Here is a 19,171-nt window from a genome sequence, read left to right on the forward strand (position 1 = left end):
GTGTGTGTGTGTGTGTGTGTGTGTGTGTCAGTAAGTCATCCTCCACATGCTCCTCTCTCTGCATTGGCCCTCTGAAATGACATAGAATACACAAACATAAGTTAAAATGATCACCCCGATTACATTTTATTTTTGTAGTTCACAGGATCCAGAGCATCAGGATCCAGAGCATCGAAGGCATTCTCTCTGTTCATCCATTCCACTTGGTTTTCCACTCTGCCCTATCTCTTCTCCTCTCTTCTCTCCACTATCTCTCATCTCTCCTGTCTTTCCACATAGTTCTTTGCTCTGTCCTGTCTCTTCTCCACTCTTTGCAGTAGCTCCGCACTTCTTTCTATCATCCTGTTTCCTCTGCTCATTCTCCCCTTCTCTGTCCTCATTTTCACACGGCCTGTTGTTCTTTTGAACAAATGAATCCAACGTACTCTGTTGAATTTTTTTTCTTTTTGACATTTTTCACTCTTCAGACAGTCACTGATTTGTTTGTTTTTCTTCTGTAGGGGGAAATCAAAAGAGGTTGATTAGACCTTATTGATTATATACATAGGCCTAACATTATAAGCCTATGGCCTATGAGAGAGAGACTGTTCTCATCATGATCACTTATTATCTTATTGTTTACACACACACACACACACACACACTTGCTACGCTATGAGCCTTAGGTTACCAACTCGCGGTGAGATACCGCCAGGGCAGCCGGCAAAATGTTTTATCTCGGGAGTCGGACGTTTAGCGTTCCCGTGACCGTCAACAATATATTTTGCCGACCTCCCCCAAGTTTTGCCGTCGCTCTCTCGTCTACTTGAATGTCACCCGGTCTGACTGCTGTCTGCCGGACTCCATCCGAACGCTCCTCATACGTTCGGCTACTTAGCCTACTGTGTCGACTAAGACCGAAAATAGTGGATCAATACTGCAAGTTTACACTGTTGGATCGCGTCGATCATTGGTTTAACTTGTTCTGCTTGTAGCATAATATTTAAAAGCTGTCACCTGTCAACTCGCAGTGTTGTCTGTGGTCATCTCTTCTGTAAATTTCCCGCGACTTCCACCGATAGATAACTTCCTGTGGTTTCAAAATAAAAGCTGTCCGGTGGCGGTGTGTTAATATGCTGTTCGGGGTCCACTTTTTTTTTCTGCGAATTTTTTTACAGAGGTCCGGACCTCGGTGACCTCATAGCTGGCTACGGCCCTGCGTCAGTGCACCACTTCCTATCACTCAGTTACACCACTAGGTGGCAGCGGTGTAATGGGAATTTTGGATGTTTGTACTTTATAATCAGAATATTTGTCAGGCCAGACGTCGATCCGCATCTCCTCATCTGACTGTTATGCTATGACGAAAATGAATGCCTGTTTGTAGATGATATGAACATGAGTGCCACATTGACATAAGATAATTTCAGGACTATGACGCCGGCTGTGTTCTGTAAATCTTGACCTTGCCTGTACATCTTGTCTTTGTAAGATAGGACATGATCCGTCCTTTGGTTCCTCCTCCTTAAAAGGGAGACTGTTGTTGGACTCAGGGTCGTTCCTGCTGATTCTGAACCTTTGCATCAGAAGGCAGGGGTGACCAGTCCCTCCTCTGCAGATGAGAATACTTAGTGGAATAAACCTCGGAGAAAAAGCTGATCCTGGTTGTTGATCTTTATTGGGCAGATTCATTTTTCCACAACAATTGGCGTCCCTGGGTGGGCACCAAGAGTGAGAGGCTTGTGCGGACAGGACTGACGGTGAAATCTGTGCACAGTGGAGCGACCTCGGCATAAAATCCAGCCGGGACGTGGGGGCCTAACGTCCAAATTGTGGGCCAAAGACGAGGGTTGAGGTACAGTTCGAGTCTGTCAGCTCCCCTCCTCTGCAGGTGGTTCGAGTCCACTTGTTATTGACGTCTGGTTGTGGTACCAAAGACGAGGGTTCCAGTCCCTCCTCTGCAGGTGGTTCGAGTCCACTTGTTATTGACGTCTGGTTGTGGTACCAAAGACGAGGGTTCCAGTCCCTCCTCTGCAGGTGGTTCGAGTCCACTTGTTATTGACATACAGTGCGAGTCTGTGCAAGGGTCGGCCAGCAGCTTGATCAACTGCTCTTTTCAGTTCGAGTCTGTTAAGTATAAGGTTTGGTAAAAACGTTTGTCTCACGGACTAGTTCCGTTTGGAGGGATTTACAGCAACGTTTTCTTTGGTTGTCTTCGAGTGGGGATGTGCATATCGGTCGGCCAGTATCGATACTTCCAGTTTGGAGTGTGTTTTTGTTTAGAATCAGTCTTCACATCAAAATATCGATTCCAAGTCCACTTTTGCAGGAAATATTAATGCATTGTAAAAGTCGTAATTTTCATATACACATGGACATCCAACAGTATCAGTGTCGGTATTAGTATCGCCTGGTATTTGGATCGAAAGGAAGACAGTGGTATAAGCACATCCCTATCTTCGAGCCAGTAGGACAGCTGAGTTAGCTGGCAGATTTGGCCACTGCCAGTGTTATTCACCCAGACGGGTTAAGTCGGTTCAACAAATGGGTGATAAGCGCTTTTTTCTTAAGAAGGGACCCTATAGCTTGCATTGTGTGAAGTAGGTGCCTTGCGAGGACCAGGACCTAGTTGTCATTTTCTGTGTGTTGTTCTCGTTTGTGCCCTTTTCATCGTTTTCCATCTCTAATTATCCTTTGACTGTATGGGCCCTAGTTTCGTAGACCAGGCGCAGTCAGCTTTCAGCGCACCTGCGCCGCGCCGACGGGGTGTGTCCGCCTGGACTTTGCAAGTTTCGTGCACCGCGCAGGCCGGCGCAGGCACACCTCCCGTCTCGCCCACCGGCGCAAGTGGGAAAGAGGGAGGAGAAGAAGGCGTGAGTGGGAGACGAGGAGGAGACGAGGCGTGGACTGGGATAAACACAGCCGATTCAGATCTTCACCAATCAAATGAGCTCCTCTCCTCTCCTTTAATGCGTTAGGGGAGGTTCAGTGCAAGTTCCGTCACTTGACAACCCGATGACAGAAGCAGCGCCGCCGCTCCCACCACGCGCATCACGCGCTGTGCGCGCGTATCATAATAATAACAATGCCCATATTATAAAAAACAGGAGAGAGAGAGGGAGATGTTTTGGTCCGAGAGGCTGAGTTTCCGTTACGCGTGCCATCCGCCTTTGATCTGACGTCCGATGTAACGGGACAATCTATATAGATATAAATTCACGTGTTGATTCAATTAGTTGCATTAAATAGTGTTTGTTGTGATTATTTATTGCATGTAAATGTGCCTGGAACTGTGGAAACCTGCCTGTGAGATCTCGGTGACGTGTGCGCACTGCGCGCCGTCAACCAAACTTCCACTGCGCCAGCTGTGATTCCCCTTGAATGAATGGACATTATTTACGCCTTACGCCTTGCGCCGAAAGTAGACCAGGTTGGAGCTGGCGAGCTTTCAGCGCAGTCTCGGCGAGGCTTTTTGCCACGAAACTTCCGCTACGCCAAGCTGAATCTGTGACGCCTCCCCCTGCTGCGCCGCCACACCCATCTTGGCGCAGGCGATCCACCAAACTGCCAAACTGACGGTGCGCAAGGCTGCGCGGGTCGAAACTTGCACTGCGCCGGCTGCGCCACCCTGCGCCGCCCTGCGCTGGTCTACGAAACTAGGGCCCTATGTCTGTGTGTGTGGTGGAGATTGGAGAAATATATTATAAGTAATATTAACTGTGAATAGGGACCTTGTGGTATCCCAAGGTCTCATCAACAGCGCTCCCCCTCTGCCCTCCCTTCCTCCGCTGCAGGGGAGAGAGAGAGGAGAGAGAGAATAGAAAGGGAAAAACCCTTTCCTCAAAAGTTTTGTTGCCGTTTGTTTTTGAACTCAGCCTACAGACTGTTTTCAAGAACAAAAACAAAATCAATCAAACAATTGGCATACCGGTTCGACTTTAACGAAAGCCTAAATTAAACGCGAAAATGGGGTCAGCACAAAGCAAACGGGATAATGGCCTGGCTCTTAGCCCAAACCTCCAGTATATGATCACAAACTACGGTGAATCTTGCGTCGATCAATTTGAAATTTGGGTCACTGAGTGCGGTTTTCCCGATAGAGGCAGTTTTAGTCTCAGGCAATTGGAAATTCTAAAAGGCAACCTCAAGCAAAGAAGGAGGGCCGGGGAGAGTGACGGGCGCATCTGGATCAGAGACAGACCCCCATCCCAACCATGGGACACGTAAGCACACCAGCACACCCACACAGCCTACACAAGACAATTGCAGTTCCATACTCAAGGCCATTGATCACTTAGAAAACTCACACACATCAGAAAACAGAAAACTTGACGGAATGTATGCCTCACTAAACTCAGCTGCCTATCGGAATTTACCCACAATAACACTCACTGTTGAAGGCACACCCCTCACTTTTTTGGTAGATTCAGGAGCAACAGAGTCTGTTATACGACACACAGAGTTAAAAACAACACCCAAATTGAGCGGCAGATGTGCAAAATCTGTCGGGGCCTCGGTTCCTTGGTGACAGAACAATACACTGTCCCACTGACATGTGTAGACAAGCAGAAGGGCAGTTTTAAACATTCTTTTCTTTTGTCGAATTTATGTCCGATAAATCTTGTGGCAGAGACCTTATGTGTGTTTTGGGCATAAACATAAGCTCAGGGCCAGAAGGCCTCACCATACTCAGAAATGTTTCACACAATCAGGCTTTTTTCACTTCCCTCGGCACAGAAATAACTTATCAGTATCAGTGGCACTTCCCCTCCTCAGACTCCGCTGCAATAACAAACATACTCACACACACAGCTGCACTCACACACGCTGATGTCATGCACCACCCAGACTTGTTTTGTGCTGCACACACTTCCACAGGGAAAGATGAACCATTTGAACAAACATGGTTTGGACAGAACAGCCTGTGTGATAACCTAAAACTGCTCTATCTGTATTGGATGACGCATGATGTGTAATCTCTGTGTGCCTGTGTGATATTTCGTTCCAAGTGCCGCAGTTCCCGTTTGTTTCCTTGATCAAAGGAGGGGAGTCACAAAACTTGGAACCTTGGCTGAAAAAATGCATCGATGCAACTGAGTGGACACAAACGGATGACCCCAACACCGAGTATCATCAGGGGTTAAAGGTGCACCGAGTTAAAATTCAAAAGGCGATCGTTGCTCGAAGAACCGTCGAAATTAAACTTCAAAACCCAAAGGTATCTCACGCACCACACCTCACACCTCCACACACGGGGATGATGGTCAATAATGTCAGTGACATCCCAGAGCTAAAACAGGTACCACCAGAGGTATGGGCACGACACAAACATGATGTAGGGTTGATAAAGAATGCTGAACCAATTGTAATCACTCCAAAATCCTCCTACAGGCCCTGCCAGCGGCAGTATCCACTAAGGAAAGAGGCTGTGGAGGGCATCAAACCGGTGTTTGAGGCCTTCCTCAAAGCAGGCGTCATCGTCCCCTGCGAAAATTCACCCGTCCGCACGCCGATATGCCCGGTGAGAAAGATTCGGCCTCCAGGCGCGCCAGATGAATGGAGGTTTGTCCAGGATCTGCAGGCGGTAAATGCAGCAATCCACGCGCGCGCCCCTACGGTACCAAATCCTCACACAATCCTCTCACAGGTCCCACCTGAAAGTACGTGGTTTTCTGTTGTTGATTTGGCTAATGCCTTCTTCAGCGTCCCCATACATCCCGACAGCCAGTACTGGTTCGCATTCACATTTGAAGGTAAAACGTACACATTCACCCGTTTGTGCCAGGGCCTGTCCGAATCTCCCACCATTTTCAATGCCACTCTGCGCAAAAATTTAGAATCCTTAAGTCTGCCACAAAACAGCGCCTTGCTGGCATATGTGGATGATTTAATGATTTGTTCTCCCACACGAGAAGCCTGCGTGGCTGATACGCTGGCCCTGCTAAAACACCTGGCCGACAACGGCCACAAGGTCAGCTCATCCAAATTACAGTTCGCCTGTAATCAGGTCACCTTTCTGGGGCACATCATATCAGAAGAGGGGAAAACACTCTCCCAATCACGCATCTCTGCCATCCAAGAAATCCCAAAACCAGTCACAAAGAAACAGGTTATGAGCTTTCTTGGTATGACATCATACTGCAGACAGTGGATTCCTGACTATGCAAGCATCGAGGCACCGTTGGCAGCGATCGCTCATGGGCAGGGTCTCGCGGCACAGGACAAAGTCACTTGGACACCTGATGCGGGAAAAGCATTTGTTGACCTAAAACTAGCTCTACAGACACCCCCCACTCTGGGGCTCCCTGATTGCAGCCGACCTTTTACACAAACTGTTGACGAGAAGGGGCACTACATGACTTCCGTGTTACTGCAGGACTATGGGGGGCAAAAAAGGCCTGTTGCCTATTTCTCATCCAAACTTGATCCCGTGGCAGCCGGCCTTCCGGCTTGCCTCAGAGCTGTGGCCGCAGCTGAGAAAGCGGTCGTAGCTTCACGTGACATTGTAGGTGACTCTCCACTAACCTTATTAGTACCACATGCAGTCTCTATGATCCTTTTAGAGAAGAAAACTTCACACCTGTCCCCTGCGCGGTGGCTAAGATACAATACCATTTTACTGGAGCTGCCTAACATCACTGTACAACGCTGCACCATACTAAACCCTGCGACTTTGCTCCCCACAGCTAAAGATGGGGAGCCCCATGATTGTGTGGCCGTCATTAACGAAATCTGTTCCCCCAGACCTGACCTCCGGGAAACACCACTTGACAACCCCGACATGGAGCTCTTTGTGGACGGCTCAGCATCAAGGAACCTGGAAACAGGCCTCAACCAATCAGGGTTTGCAGTCAGCACATTACATGAGACACTTTTGGCTGAGCCTCTCCCATCTAACTATTCAGCACAGGCTGCAGAGCTGGTGGCTCTGACTGAGGCATGCAAACTGGCTAGAGGTAAGACTGTCACTATTTTCACAGACAGCAGATACGCGTGGGGGCTTTGCCACTCTTTTGGACAAATTTGGGCCAACCGGGACTCTCTGACTGCATCGGGCAAACCCATTGCTCACCACAGACTGGTTGCTTCTCTCCTTGATGCTTTGCTGTTGCCACGTCACATCGCCATATGCAAATGCGAAGCACACACACACAAAACAGACTACGTTTCACAAGGAAACGCCTGTGCTGATTCTGCAGCCAAGGTCGCTGCTAAGCAACCTTTGATAACACAGCTCGCTATCACTTCCAGCCCAGCTGTAACACCCGATGCAGACTTACAAGTATAAATATCTTTTTGTTTTAAATATCTTAAAAACAAAAAGTATTGTCTTTGGTTCACGTCATAGTCTAGCAAAAAATCCTACACTTAATTTACAGATTTCAGGACAATCAATCAAACAAGATGATAAAGTAAGACTTTTGGGCGTTACCCTTAGTAATACACTTTCGTGGTCTGAACATATCAATCAAATTGTCATTAAGATGGGTAGAAGCATCGCTGCTGTTAGGAAATGTGCTACGTATTTAACACCTGCAATTCGCAGACAGGGAGTACAAACATTGGTGTTGTGTCATCTGGATTTTTGTTCAGTTATTTGGGCTTCTGCACCCAAGTCTGAGCTTACAAAATTACAAACAGCTCAAAATAGGGCAGCTAGACTTACTCTTGATTGTTCTTATAGATCGAGTGTGGACCGTATGCATTCTTGTCTTGGATGGCTGAAGGTTATTCATAGGTTATCCATCCAGTTTATTGTTATTTATTCGAAACATTATTCATAATAAGTATCCTACAGATCTTTTTAATCAGATTGGTTATAATGCTGATGTTCACCACTACAGTACCAGAGCTTCAACTCAAGGTCTACTTGCATTACCACGACCAAGAACTAATTCAATGAAAAGCACTGTTGTATATAGAGGCATTTCGTTATGGAATACTCTTCATTTAAATATTAGGACCATTCCCAGTAAAAAAGCATTTAAGAAACATGTCAAGTCACTTTTTAGACTTAAGAGTTAATCTTTCATGTTATCATTTTGAGAACTTTCTCTTTCTTTCCCTTTTTCTTTCTTTTTATTGTAACTGGATCTGTGTATGTTTTGTAACTTGATCTGTGTATTGTTATTTTATTTTATTATTTTGAGAACTATCTTTTTCTTTTCCTTTATCCTTTCTTTTTATTGTAACTGGATCTGTGTATGTTTTGTAACTGGATCTGTGTATTATTATTTTATTTTGTACTTTTGAAAAGGACCCCAGGAAGACTAGCCTGGCGTTTGTTCGTCGGCTAATGGGGATCCTCAATAAACAATAAACAATAAACAAGAACTACAGAGCAGAGCAACACAGGGGGAGAAACATGCTTGGAGACGGGCAGGCGGGGTGGTGAAACAAAATGTCTGGTATGGTCCCAACGATAAGCCCTGCCTACCAGGCTATTTGTTTCACTATTACGCTAAATTGATGCATGGTCAAGACCACGCATCAAAAGAGGGGGAGAATCAGGTCCAGAAATAACCTAATCCTGTTCGGCCGGCCTTTGCGAACCGGGATTGGGCCTGAGCTAAGACAACTCCCTGAGACAGGGCATTGTGAGGATGAAATGTTGCGGTATTGCGCACACCTAACCTCTGTTTTCTCTGATATTCACAAACAGGTGAAAGACGCACTGCCAACACCCACCACACAAAAACTGCATAACCTGGAGCCAGGTGACTGGGTCGTGGTCCGAGATCTGAGAAGGAAAACTTGGCGATCACGAAGATGGAACGGGCCCTACCAGGTGCTGCTCGTCACAGAAACTGCAGTAAAGATCGCAGAGAGAGCCACCTGGATCCATGCCAGCCACTGCAGAAGGATCCCAGAGCCATCAGCCGACGCTCCTACACAGGCCGATCAGAGAGAGCCAGATGGCATCGACCTTCAGCAGCCCGCCACTCCAGAACGGGGGGGCGACGTCAGCTGCACCTGCTGACTACGCATCTCCTCCTGCTTCTCCTGCTGCAGATCGAGCCCTACTTCAGCCTCGCAGGCCTGGACCGACCAGAACTACCTACGGTGGACGTCGCCCCGGTCACCCGGCCGGAACAGAACGCCTGGTACCGAGCCGTCGCTCTGGCCGCCAGATTGGTGACAAATGAGAGTTGTTATGTCTGCGCCCAACTCCCCAATGGCGTGGGCACAGCACTGCCTGTGGCACCCTGGCCACTGAACATCTCTGAGACCATGGGGGTCATGGTGGCCTTCACCAAGCCTGTGGAGTCACCAGAACGAATCATCACAAACCTTGCTCCTTGGTTGGAGGATTTGAACATCAGCGTCGTCAGCTACGAAGGATCCGCGGTGAGATTCAGAAATGTTACAACTGCTCTGAGTGAGGTGCACCATTCAATAATGACAACAAATCCCACACGGCAACGAGGAGCTGTGTGCTTTGTGAGAGAGTGCCGGGCATCGCTTGACCACAACCTGGGCACGTCCTTTTGTAACCAGACAGTCAAGGCCACGTGTGGCAGCGCATGGAACTCTGCATACACCAAACCTGAGTGCAGGGGCGTGAACCCTTACCTTGGCAGATTTAACCTCACACATACACACAGTCTAGGCAGAGAGGGGGAGGACAACCCCGTGGTAACCATGCCCTCTAGCGATGGGTTTGGTGCATTGAGACAGCATGTGTGGGTGTGTGGACAGCACGTCTATCAGGCATTGAGACCAGGCTGGTGTGGGTCTTGCTATCTCGCCAGACTCTTGCCTTCTGTTGCCATTGTGCCGAGCCTGGAATATTTTCACACTCATTACAGTCACTACTACAGACCGCACAGGGCCAGGCGCGCGGCAACACGCGTTTCACAACCCGAGAAGGGGCTCTCGGGAATCCTCCCCTGGTGGGGGACTGTCAACAATGCACATAAGATTGATGAAATATCCCTGGAACTCGAAAATCTGACTGAACTCACAGCCGCCGGCTTTGCAGCATTGTCCCCTGTTGTCCAGGGCATCAGAAACGTGGCTCTGCAAAATAGAGTCGCCCTCGACTTGACCCTAGCCTCACAGGGAGGCGTGTGCCATGTCATAGGGACAAAATGCTGTACCTTCGTGCCTGCAATAGATGACAACATGACCCATGTTGTTGCCCACCTGAACGAACTGTTACACAGAGAGAAAAGCAAAGACTCTGAGGCTTTTGAGGGCTGGGACATTTGGTCCTGGCTCACAGAGGGGGGGGTGGAAAGCCACCGCCATCAGATTCCTATCACCTGTGTTGATGGTTGTGGTTGTAATGTTGCTGGTCGTTTGTTGCGTACTGCCCTGCTGCCGAGCTCTCGTGGGTTCGGCGGTGAGCTCTGCCGTAGGACAGTACCCGAAAATCACCATTGTTCCAGATGAAGATCTGTGGGTACCGCCCATTTTGGATTCAGATATTGAGTCAATCTGATATGTTAACTCACACATAGATGTTAGAAGGGGATCACACTACAACTTCATGCTTAATAATAAAACCCTTTTTGTGTGAACCTTGAAATGTAATTGTGTGCGAATTGTCTCACTCAGGAACCGCCTGTCTACCCTTCCGAACTTAGTTCCTTTACCTTCTACAGCTCAACCAGTCCGCTACAAAGGGGGAGGGTGGTTTAGAAGCCCTTCGTCTCAACCCGGTGAAGAATGGCAAACGACTTTGTCAGGGGGCTGTAGATTTTAGAAAGCAGCTGAGCTACGATGGTAGGTTATGGGGCCCTGAGGTAGAAATTCGTTCAGATACATGTATGTTATATCCTCACTCCACCTGCTAATCATATTTTGTGCATCATTTTCCCTGTAAGGTGAAGGTTTCAAAGCACCAGGTCACTACCTGTATGTTTGAGGGAAGGGTGGTCTGTATCAGAAAGAGAAAGCAGGTTTGGAGGGTTCTTTTTTTTTATAATTATCCATTTCTTTTTCCTTATTATTGGTATATTTGTGATTATTGTGCTCATAGCAGACATGTCATCAGTAGAGTATAGAAGGTTGTATACTCCTGGGAAAGAGGTTCTGTTCCTGGTACCATGATGGCAACTCCTGATATGAAATTGTTTAGCTTGTGCTTTTAATAGTATTATTTTCTTGTTTGATCAATATTGCTTGTTCACTATTTCCACATGCATGTGTAATGAAGAATGCAATTAAGAACAGCTTATGTTTTATTCTTTCATAATATAAAAGGCTTTTTCTCCAGGTTCAATGCATGCCCTGTTAAACCTTGCCGTGAATTAGAGACATAGACAATTATAAATTACCTTTTCTAGTGAACATAAAATGTTCAAAGGGGGGACTGTAATGGGAATTTTGGATGTTTGTAATTTATAATCAGAATATTTGTCAGGCCAGACGTCGATCCGCATCTCCTCTTTTGACTGTTATGCTATGACGAAAATGAATGCCTGTTGTAGATGATATGAACATGAGTGCCACATTGACATAAGATAATTTCAGGACTATGACGCCTGTGTTCTGTAAATCTTGACTTTACCTGTACATCTTGTCTTTGTAAGATAGGACATGATCCGTCCTTTGTCCATGGTTCCTCCTCCTTAAAAGGGAGATTGTTGTTAGACTCCGGATCGTTCCTGCTGATTCTGAACCTTTGCATCAGAAGGCAGGGGTGACCAGTACTTTCTTCTGCAGATGAGAATACTTAGTGGAATAAACCTCAGAGAAAAAGCTGATCCTGGTTGTTGATCTTTATTGGGCAGATTAATTTTTCCACAACAAAACCAAGTGAGTAAAAGAAGTGGTCTTAATATAAACACACAAGAAGTATAACCGACTTACAATGATGATAGTGGTGAGTGTGTGTTTTGATATGAATAAGGGAGCTTCTTAAGAATATAAGACCACAAACTCATGGATATCACGTATTAAGGAGGACACTAATTAGAGTTATCGTTTGAGGTCAACTGGCGTCCTGTCCAGGGTGAACCCTGCCTTCGCCCAATGACAGCTGGGATCGGCTCCAACCCCCCCGTGACCCTAAATACAGGATAAGCGGTAGAAAATGGATGGATGGATGGATTCTGGTCAAGAAACTTGGAAGTCTCTGAGTTGAATTAAAAATCTTGGAACTACGCAGCGAAATCTAATCAAGACGGGACACGATAAGAACCTGGAACTAAGAACTAGCTCCACCATTAACAGCTGGAAATGAGTTATTTTGTACTTTTAAGAATATTTTGATGCTGATACTTTTGCACTTTGAATGTATAACTTAGTATTTTACAATGTAACACTTGTGTACATGTGTGAATACTTCTCCCACCACTGGTTTCCTTGTGTCAACTTCTATTTTTGCCCAACTTGTGAAATGTCACTCGTTTATTATCCGCCATCAATCCACAAAGTGACCATGAGAACTGGGCGAGTCAGATCAGTATCTGGATATCAAAGAAAAAAGAGAGAGAAAACAATCATTTGGATTAACGTTTATTCATGAAAAGGTCATTAAGAGACCGCAGAGTTCATCAGTGTCCATCCAGACGTGGGGTGATACAGGAGGAAAATACAGCACACAGCTAAACCACAGTCTGTAAACAATAAAATCAGTGCACAGATGATCTTACAAAGAGTGCGTAATATAAAGAAAGGGAAGAAAATTTCCCAGATTTCATCCAGGGCTGCGAGAAAAGCTGAATTTTATAAACCAGAAGAAGGATATGAAATATATATCCAAAGATTTAAAATGCTGATCAGTAGTGTTCAAACTCTGATAAAGAAGTGGAAATGAGTGGTTCTGATGATACCAAGCCACGGCCAGTTTGATTTTCAGCCACAACTACCAGGACAATTGGTTGGGATGCAAAGAAAAAAACACAAGTAACTTCAGCTGAAATACAGGCTTCTCTGCACAAAAGGCGGTTTCAAGACCCACAATAAGGAGGGTCTTGAAACCGGTCTTGAAATAAATGGTAGAATTTTCAAGCTGTGTACCATTCTGGAAAGAAAACATAAGCAAAACAGTTATTTTATTTTTAATGGGATTCAAATAGAGGAGAGAAGGAGGAGGAGAGGAGAAGGACAAGAGGAGGAGGAGGTGAAGTCATTCAACTCTTAAATGCCTTCTGTCTAGTTGAGTTGACAGAACTCACCACTGCCTTCAATAATAACGTAAAGTCCAGCATAGAGGGGCTCAGTGAACGTGGTCTGGACTCTGTGGAGGAGAGTCATGGTCTCAGAGACGCTGTAGAAGGACAGAATACCTGCTCTGTGATCCAGGAACACTCCTACTCTGGAGGACGGAGGACCTGAGACGGGAGTTTCAACTAAGTTGTAGAAGAACGTATATCTGTTGTCGACAAAATATAACGACCAGGATTTGTCATTGTATCCAAACTTACATTGACGCCTGTCTCCTGTTCTACTGATACTCTTGTATGCGACTGCTACACCAACTTCACCTCCTCTCCTCTCCACCTCCCAGTAACAACGGCCAGTCAGACTTTCTCTACTCAGGACCTGATGACGTCCAGTGAATCTTTCTGGGTGACTAGAATAAGACTGGAATGGATGATATGTTGCTTTTCTGTTCCCCTTGGATAAAACCAGACGTTTGTATGCTGTGTTTGGATCCAGTGTGATTTCACGTGAATATTTCAAGAATCCAGCTCTGGTCTTGGGTTCTGGTTGTGGCAGTGAAACATCCACTTCAGTCACTGCCAGTGAGACGTTTGTCCATCTGTGTGTCAGAACTTCCTGTAGTCCATCTCTGACTTCTGACAGCGCCGCCGTCACGTCCTCAAAGTAGCGGCGAGGAGGACGGGCGTTGATGCTGGATGAGTGTGTGGACTCACTGAGTGGTGACAGTGACGGGTAGTCGTGTAGAAACTGGTTGTGATCCTCTGTGTGTGAGAGCTTCTCCAGCTCAGCGTCTCTCCTCTTCAGCTCACTGATCTCCTGCTGCAGCTTCTCCTGAAGCTCTCCGACTCGACTCACTTCAGTTTCCTGCTGGGATCTGACCTGCTGCTTCACGTCAGAGCGTCTTCTCTCCATGAGACGGATCAGCTCCGTGAACATCTCCTCACTGTCCTCCACTGCTTTATCAGCAGAGTGGTTGATGGCCTCCACCTCCTGGTGGAGCAGCTTCACATCTTTGTCTCTGTCCTGGATTCTCTGCTGGATGTTTAGTCGACTCCCCTCCAGCTCTCTCTGCCTCTCGGTCCTTTCTGCTGCAGCTGAGACTGTGTCGTGGCCTTTATGTTCGTCCACAGAGCAGAGATAACAGATAGACTGCTGATCAGTACGGCAGAACATCTTCATCACCTCATCGTGACGAGAGCACATGTTCTCCTGGAGGTTGTTGGAGGGCTCCACCAGCCGGTGTTTCTTAAATGCTGCTGATTCATGATGAGGCTGGAGGTGTTTCTCACAGTAAGAGGCCAGACACGCCAGACAGGACTTGAGGGCTTTCAGTTTCCTCCCAGTGCAGGAATCACAGGCCACATCTTCAGGTCCAGCATAGCAGAGACCAGCAGGAGCAGCTTGGAGTCCAGTCTTCTTCAGCTCCTCCACCAGATCTGCCAACATGGTGTTTTTCAGCAGGACAGGCCTCGGTATGAAGGTCTGCCTACACTGAGGGCAGCTGTAGATCTCCTTCTCATCCCAGAAGCTTCCAATACACTTCATGCAGTAGTTGTGTCCACAGGAAGTAGTCACCGGATCCTTCAGTAGATCCAGACAGATGGAACAAGAGAAGGTTTCCCGGTCCAGCTGAACTCCTTTCTCCGCCATTTCACCTCTCAGCGACGACGACTGTCTGAGTTTCACTTAGTGAGAAGTGAAACTGGTCTGAGGTCTGATCTCAACAACACTGTGTGTGTGCAGTGAAGGTGGCCTGTCAGCTGCTGCACTTCACCGCCATGTTGGTTACACCCGTCCACACACAGTAGATCTGAAGGGGAGGGAACAAGGAAGTGTGTGTGTGTGTGTGTGTGTGTGTGTGTGTGTGTGTGTGTGTGTGTGTGTGTGTGTGTGTGTGTGTGTGTGTGTGTGTGAGAGAGAGAGACAGAGAGAGAGAGAGAGAGAGAATTTTTTTTGAATTTTCAAACCTCTTTATTTACTTACTACAGTCTTTAAGTACAAGGACCTTTGCATTTTCAAAAAAGGAAGTAAATAATTAAAAGAAAAGAATAAATAAACAACAAAAAAATGCAAAAATATGATTTACCTCAAAACGGGTCCAAAAAACAACTCATTTTCTATAACAGAACATAAAACATTATTGCAGCTCCATGTGTTGGAGAATTCTTTCATGTTATTTGTGGCTCTGTAAAAACCAAAATCAACATGTACTCTGACCTTAACCATTCTAACGAATAAAGTTGCTGCGTCAACATCCAGAGAGCTTTCTACTTTATTTCTGCGACTGAGGTAGATCGCCATTTTAGCTTGACCCAATATAAAAATTAAACAACTGACAATTCTGTCTTTTCCTCTGTCTGTAAGGACAACCAAAAATGAACATTCCCATTGAAAAAGTGCCTCCGAGCATTGTGAATATTCGCTCCAGCAGCTGAAACAAAGAAACCAGTCTGTCACAGTCCATAAAGCAGTGAAACACAGTCTCTCTCTGCGAGCAGAAAGGACACATCTCATTAACATTTGGATTCATCAACGAAATAAAAGCGTTCACAGCTACAATCCCGTGGAGAATTCTCCACTGCAGATCTCCGACTCTTTTAGTTATTGGTGGTTTGTATAGCGCTCTCCACGCAGGTCTCACCTCATCATTGAGCCCTAAATGAGCTCTCCAGGGGGTGTCAGTCCGACCACTGAGCTTGTCCTTGTTCAGGACCTGAACCAACAGTCTATACATGGTTTTACCTTTGATGTCATTCAACCTGCTTGGTGGAGTGTTGCTGAACTCCAGCAGTTTACCGGTGCAGTTTTTAAAATCAGGAACAAGTGTCAGTGCAGGGAAGGGGTCCTCACTTTTGGGCTGACGGTGTCCGTTACAGTGAGCTGTTAGTTAGGAGAGTTCAGTCTGTGTCAGCTCACCTCTCCAGGTGTTAAGCAGGTGAGTGATGGACCTGACAGACCTGACTCCCACACGAGAGGCCAGAGCTGCAGCGTTGGTCAAACCTGGTCCACACTGTTGCACCACGTGTCCCAGCGTGACGACCCCCGCTGAGCGAAACAGCTGTAGCACGGAAGATCCCGCTGTGCGCTCCACGTTGAGGCGAGTCCCGTACACCACTGGCTCTCTCAAAAGCCAGAACAAAGAAACGCAGTTGGCTGGATTCTGCTTGACGAACAACCTCCATACTGCAAACAGTCCATTATAAAAAGTTGGAAGGTTGCACAGTTTGTGAGCACTCAGGTCCATCAGGAACAGGGCCTCAGCGAGACCCAACCCTCCAGCCCGTCTTAGTATGGCTAGGGCTATGGGCCTCCAGACGAGGTCTGCTGGACCAGCGAGGAGCCTCTGGATGATGCGAAGTCGGAAAGCAGCGCCTCTGCTGGCCAGATGGATGAGTCCCTGTCCTCCGTCCTCCTTGGGCAGAAACAGCACACTCTGTGGGACCCAGTGCAGACGGTCCCAGAAGAAGTTGACCAGCAAAGCTTGTATCCTGGCCAGGAGACGCGGCGGGGGGTCCACACACGCCAGTCGGTGCCACAGCATTGAGGATACCAAATTGTTTATTATTAAAATGCGTCCTTTAAAAGGAGGTGTGTGGTAAAATCCATTTCCACCTTTTTAGTCGCCCTTCAACCATCTCTAAGACATTGTCCCAGTTCCTGCACTTAAAAGGTTCATCACCAAGATACACACCAAGGTATTTTAAGCCCCCCTTGTTCCATTGTAGCCCCTGAGGTAAGATGATCTGCCCGCTTACCTCGCCACTGGTTGCCAAGGCTTCACTTTTTCCCCAGTTGACTTTAGCTGAGGATAATGTACCAAACACATCAGCAGTTTGGACAAGGACATCAATATCATCTTGTTTTTTTACAATGACCACAACGTCATCAGCATACGCAGACAATTTAAAACTTTTTTGCCAACCAGGGAGGGTTATACCTGAAAGTTGGTGTTGAAGAGGCTCTATTGCCATGGAGTAGAGCATGCCAGACAGGGAGCAGCCCTGTCTGACCCCCCTCCGCACCTTAAAAGGAGCACTTAACCCACCGTTAATCTTTAGTACACTCTCAATGTCACTGTACAAGACCTGGATCTTGGCTATGAGACCAGAGTTGAAACCAAAAGCGTTTAGTGTCTGCCACAAGTACTGGTGTTCAACTCGGTCAAATGCCTTTTCTTGATCTATAGAAATCAGACCAAGGCCGCAGCCCAATGAACTGGAGAGGTCCAAAATGTCCCGAATTAGAGAAACATTGTCAGATATCAGCCTGCTGGGTACACAATACGTCTGGTCAATGTGAATGACATGCTCCATCAATTTTCTTAGCCTCATAGCCAGCACCTTGGACAAGATTTTATAGTCTGTGCAGAGCAAAGCTACTGGCCGCCAGTTCTTTATTAGTTGTAGATCTCCCTTCTTGGGGAGGAGGGTGAGAACCGCCCTCCTGCAGCTCAGTGGTAAGTGTCCTTTGCTAAAACTGTCTCTGAGGACAAGTAATAAGTCCTGGCCAATCACAGGCCAGAAAGCCTTGTAAAAGTCTGCAGGAAGACCGTCAATCCCTGGAGCTTTCCCACTGTCCAGGCTCTGAACTGCCGTAGCCAGCTCATCTGCGGAGATCTGTGCGTCCAGCTCAGCGTTGGCCTCCTCGGGAAACTTGGATAGACCCTTGTAGAAGGATTTCGCCACCTCCGGTCTCTCCTGGAACTCCTCTTTGAAGAGCTCCTTGTAGAAGGCAACTGCACAGCTCCGTATTTCTCCCGACTCCTGCAGCAGCTGCCCAGTGTCGGACCGCAGGGAGTGCATGAGTTTCTTTTGTCCATTCTTCTGTTCAAGGCCAAAGAAAAAATGAGAGGGAGCATCCATTTTAGTCACATACTGGAAACGGGAACGGACCAGGGCTCCTCGAGCAGAGAAACCCAGCAGGTCCGACAGAGCTGATTTTTTCCTTTTGAGAACTTTAATATGTTCTCCTTCTCCTGTGGAAGCTGCTAAATCTTGCAGCGCCACTATTTCTCTCTCCAGAGCTCTCATAGACCTGGTCATGTCCCTTGTAACATTGAGAGTGTACTGCAGGCACAGCTGCTTTATTTGACCCTTCCCTATATCCCACCACTGCTGTAGTGAGGTGTATCGAGATTTTGTCTCTGTGTGGTTCTTCCAAAACAAAGTGAAGGCATTTCTAAAAACAGTATCAGACAGCAAGGCTACATTGAAATGCCAATAGGCACTGCTACATTTAACGTTCTTGATAAAAATGGAAACCTGTACCAAAGAGTGATCTGAAACTCCTACGGGGTGTATAGAGCAACTCCGAAGCACATTGGTCTGCCGTCTAAAACAGTAAACTCTATCAAGCCTGGCCATGGATAGAGAGTTATCTCTAGCATGAACCCACGTGTACTGCCGCTGTGTGGAGTGGAAATGCCTCCAAGTGTCACATAGGCTACGTTCACACCGCAGTTACAAGTGACCTGAATCTGATTTTTTCGCTCATATGTGACCCATATCTGATTTGCTTTTGACAATGTGAACAGCACAAGTCGCATTGAATCTGACATTTTCTAACCAGATTCAGGCCACATTTAAATGTGGTACTGAATCGGATACGTATCGGATTTTTTTGAATGCGACCGCAGTCTGAACAGCCAGGTTGCATTTAATGCGACTTTGACGTCATTCTGACCCGCGCTGCACTGTTTTGTAAATGAATGACAAATAAAGTTGAAGTTTTCAAAAAAAAAACAAACATGGAGGACAGCAGCGAAGCAAATTTGCCGGCTGCCGCCACACACTGTTTTTAGCATGAAGCCATACAGTCCCACGTTACCGGTTGCCGTTGCTATGTTCGCTTCCGTAAACACCGCTGTGGCGTGATGTCATCAATGATCAACTGCGCATGCGGGTCACTTCAGGAGCGTGAGCTGTTCACACAGCAATCCGTAGACAGGCCGCATTTAAAGAGGTAATGTGAACAGCCAAACAAAAAATCGGATTTGAGCCATAAATCGGAATTGTGCATTAAGACCTGCGGTGTGAACGTAGCCATAGATCATTTTCTTCAAGTAGTTTAATTAAAC

At 46.9% G+C, this 19,171-nt stretch overlaps 1 protein-coding gene across 2 annotated transcripts; it reads right to left on the bottom strand.

The window, feature by feature from the left end:
* Positions 1-12,483: 12,483 nt before the first annotated feature.
* On the bottom strand, positions 12,484-14,745 carry LOC311033148 (tripartite motif-containing protein 16-like; the record flags this gene model as incomplete). 2 transcript variants are annotated; one of them, XM_084040383.1, is made up of 2 exons in its annotated part: positions 12,484-13,262; positions 13,356-14,745. In XM_084040383.1, the coding sequence occupies 2 exons, from the start codon at positions 14,743-14,745 to the stop codon at positions 13,084-13,086; spliced, it is 1,569 nt and encodes a 522-aa protein (XP_083896509.1). In that variant the 3' UTR covers positions 12,484-13,083. The 2 variants fall into 2 exon arrangements, with proteins under 2 accessions (XP_083896509.1, XP_083896508.1); XM_084040382.1 differs by having other exon boundaries at positions 12,484-14,745.
* Positions 14,746-19,171: the final 4,426 nt, after the last annotated feature.

This window comes from Eutrigla gurnardus (assembly GCF_963514095.1).
Source record: "Eutrigla gurnardus genome assembly, chromosome: 22".
NCBI lineage: Eukaryota > Metazoa > Chordata > Actinopteri > Perciformes > Triglidae > Eutrigla > Eutrigla gurnardus.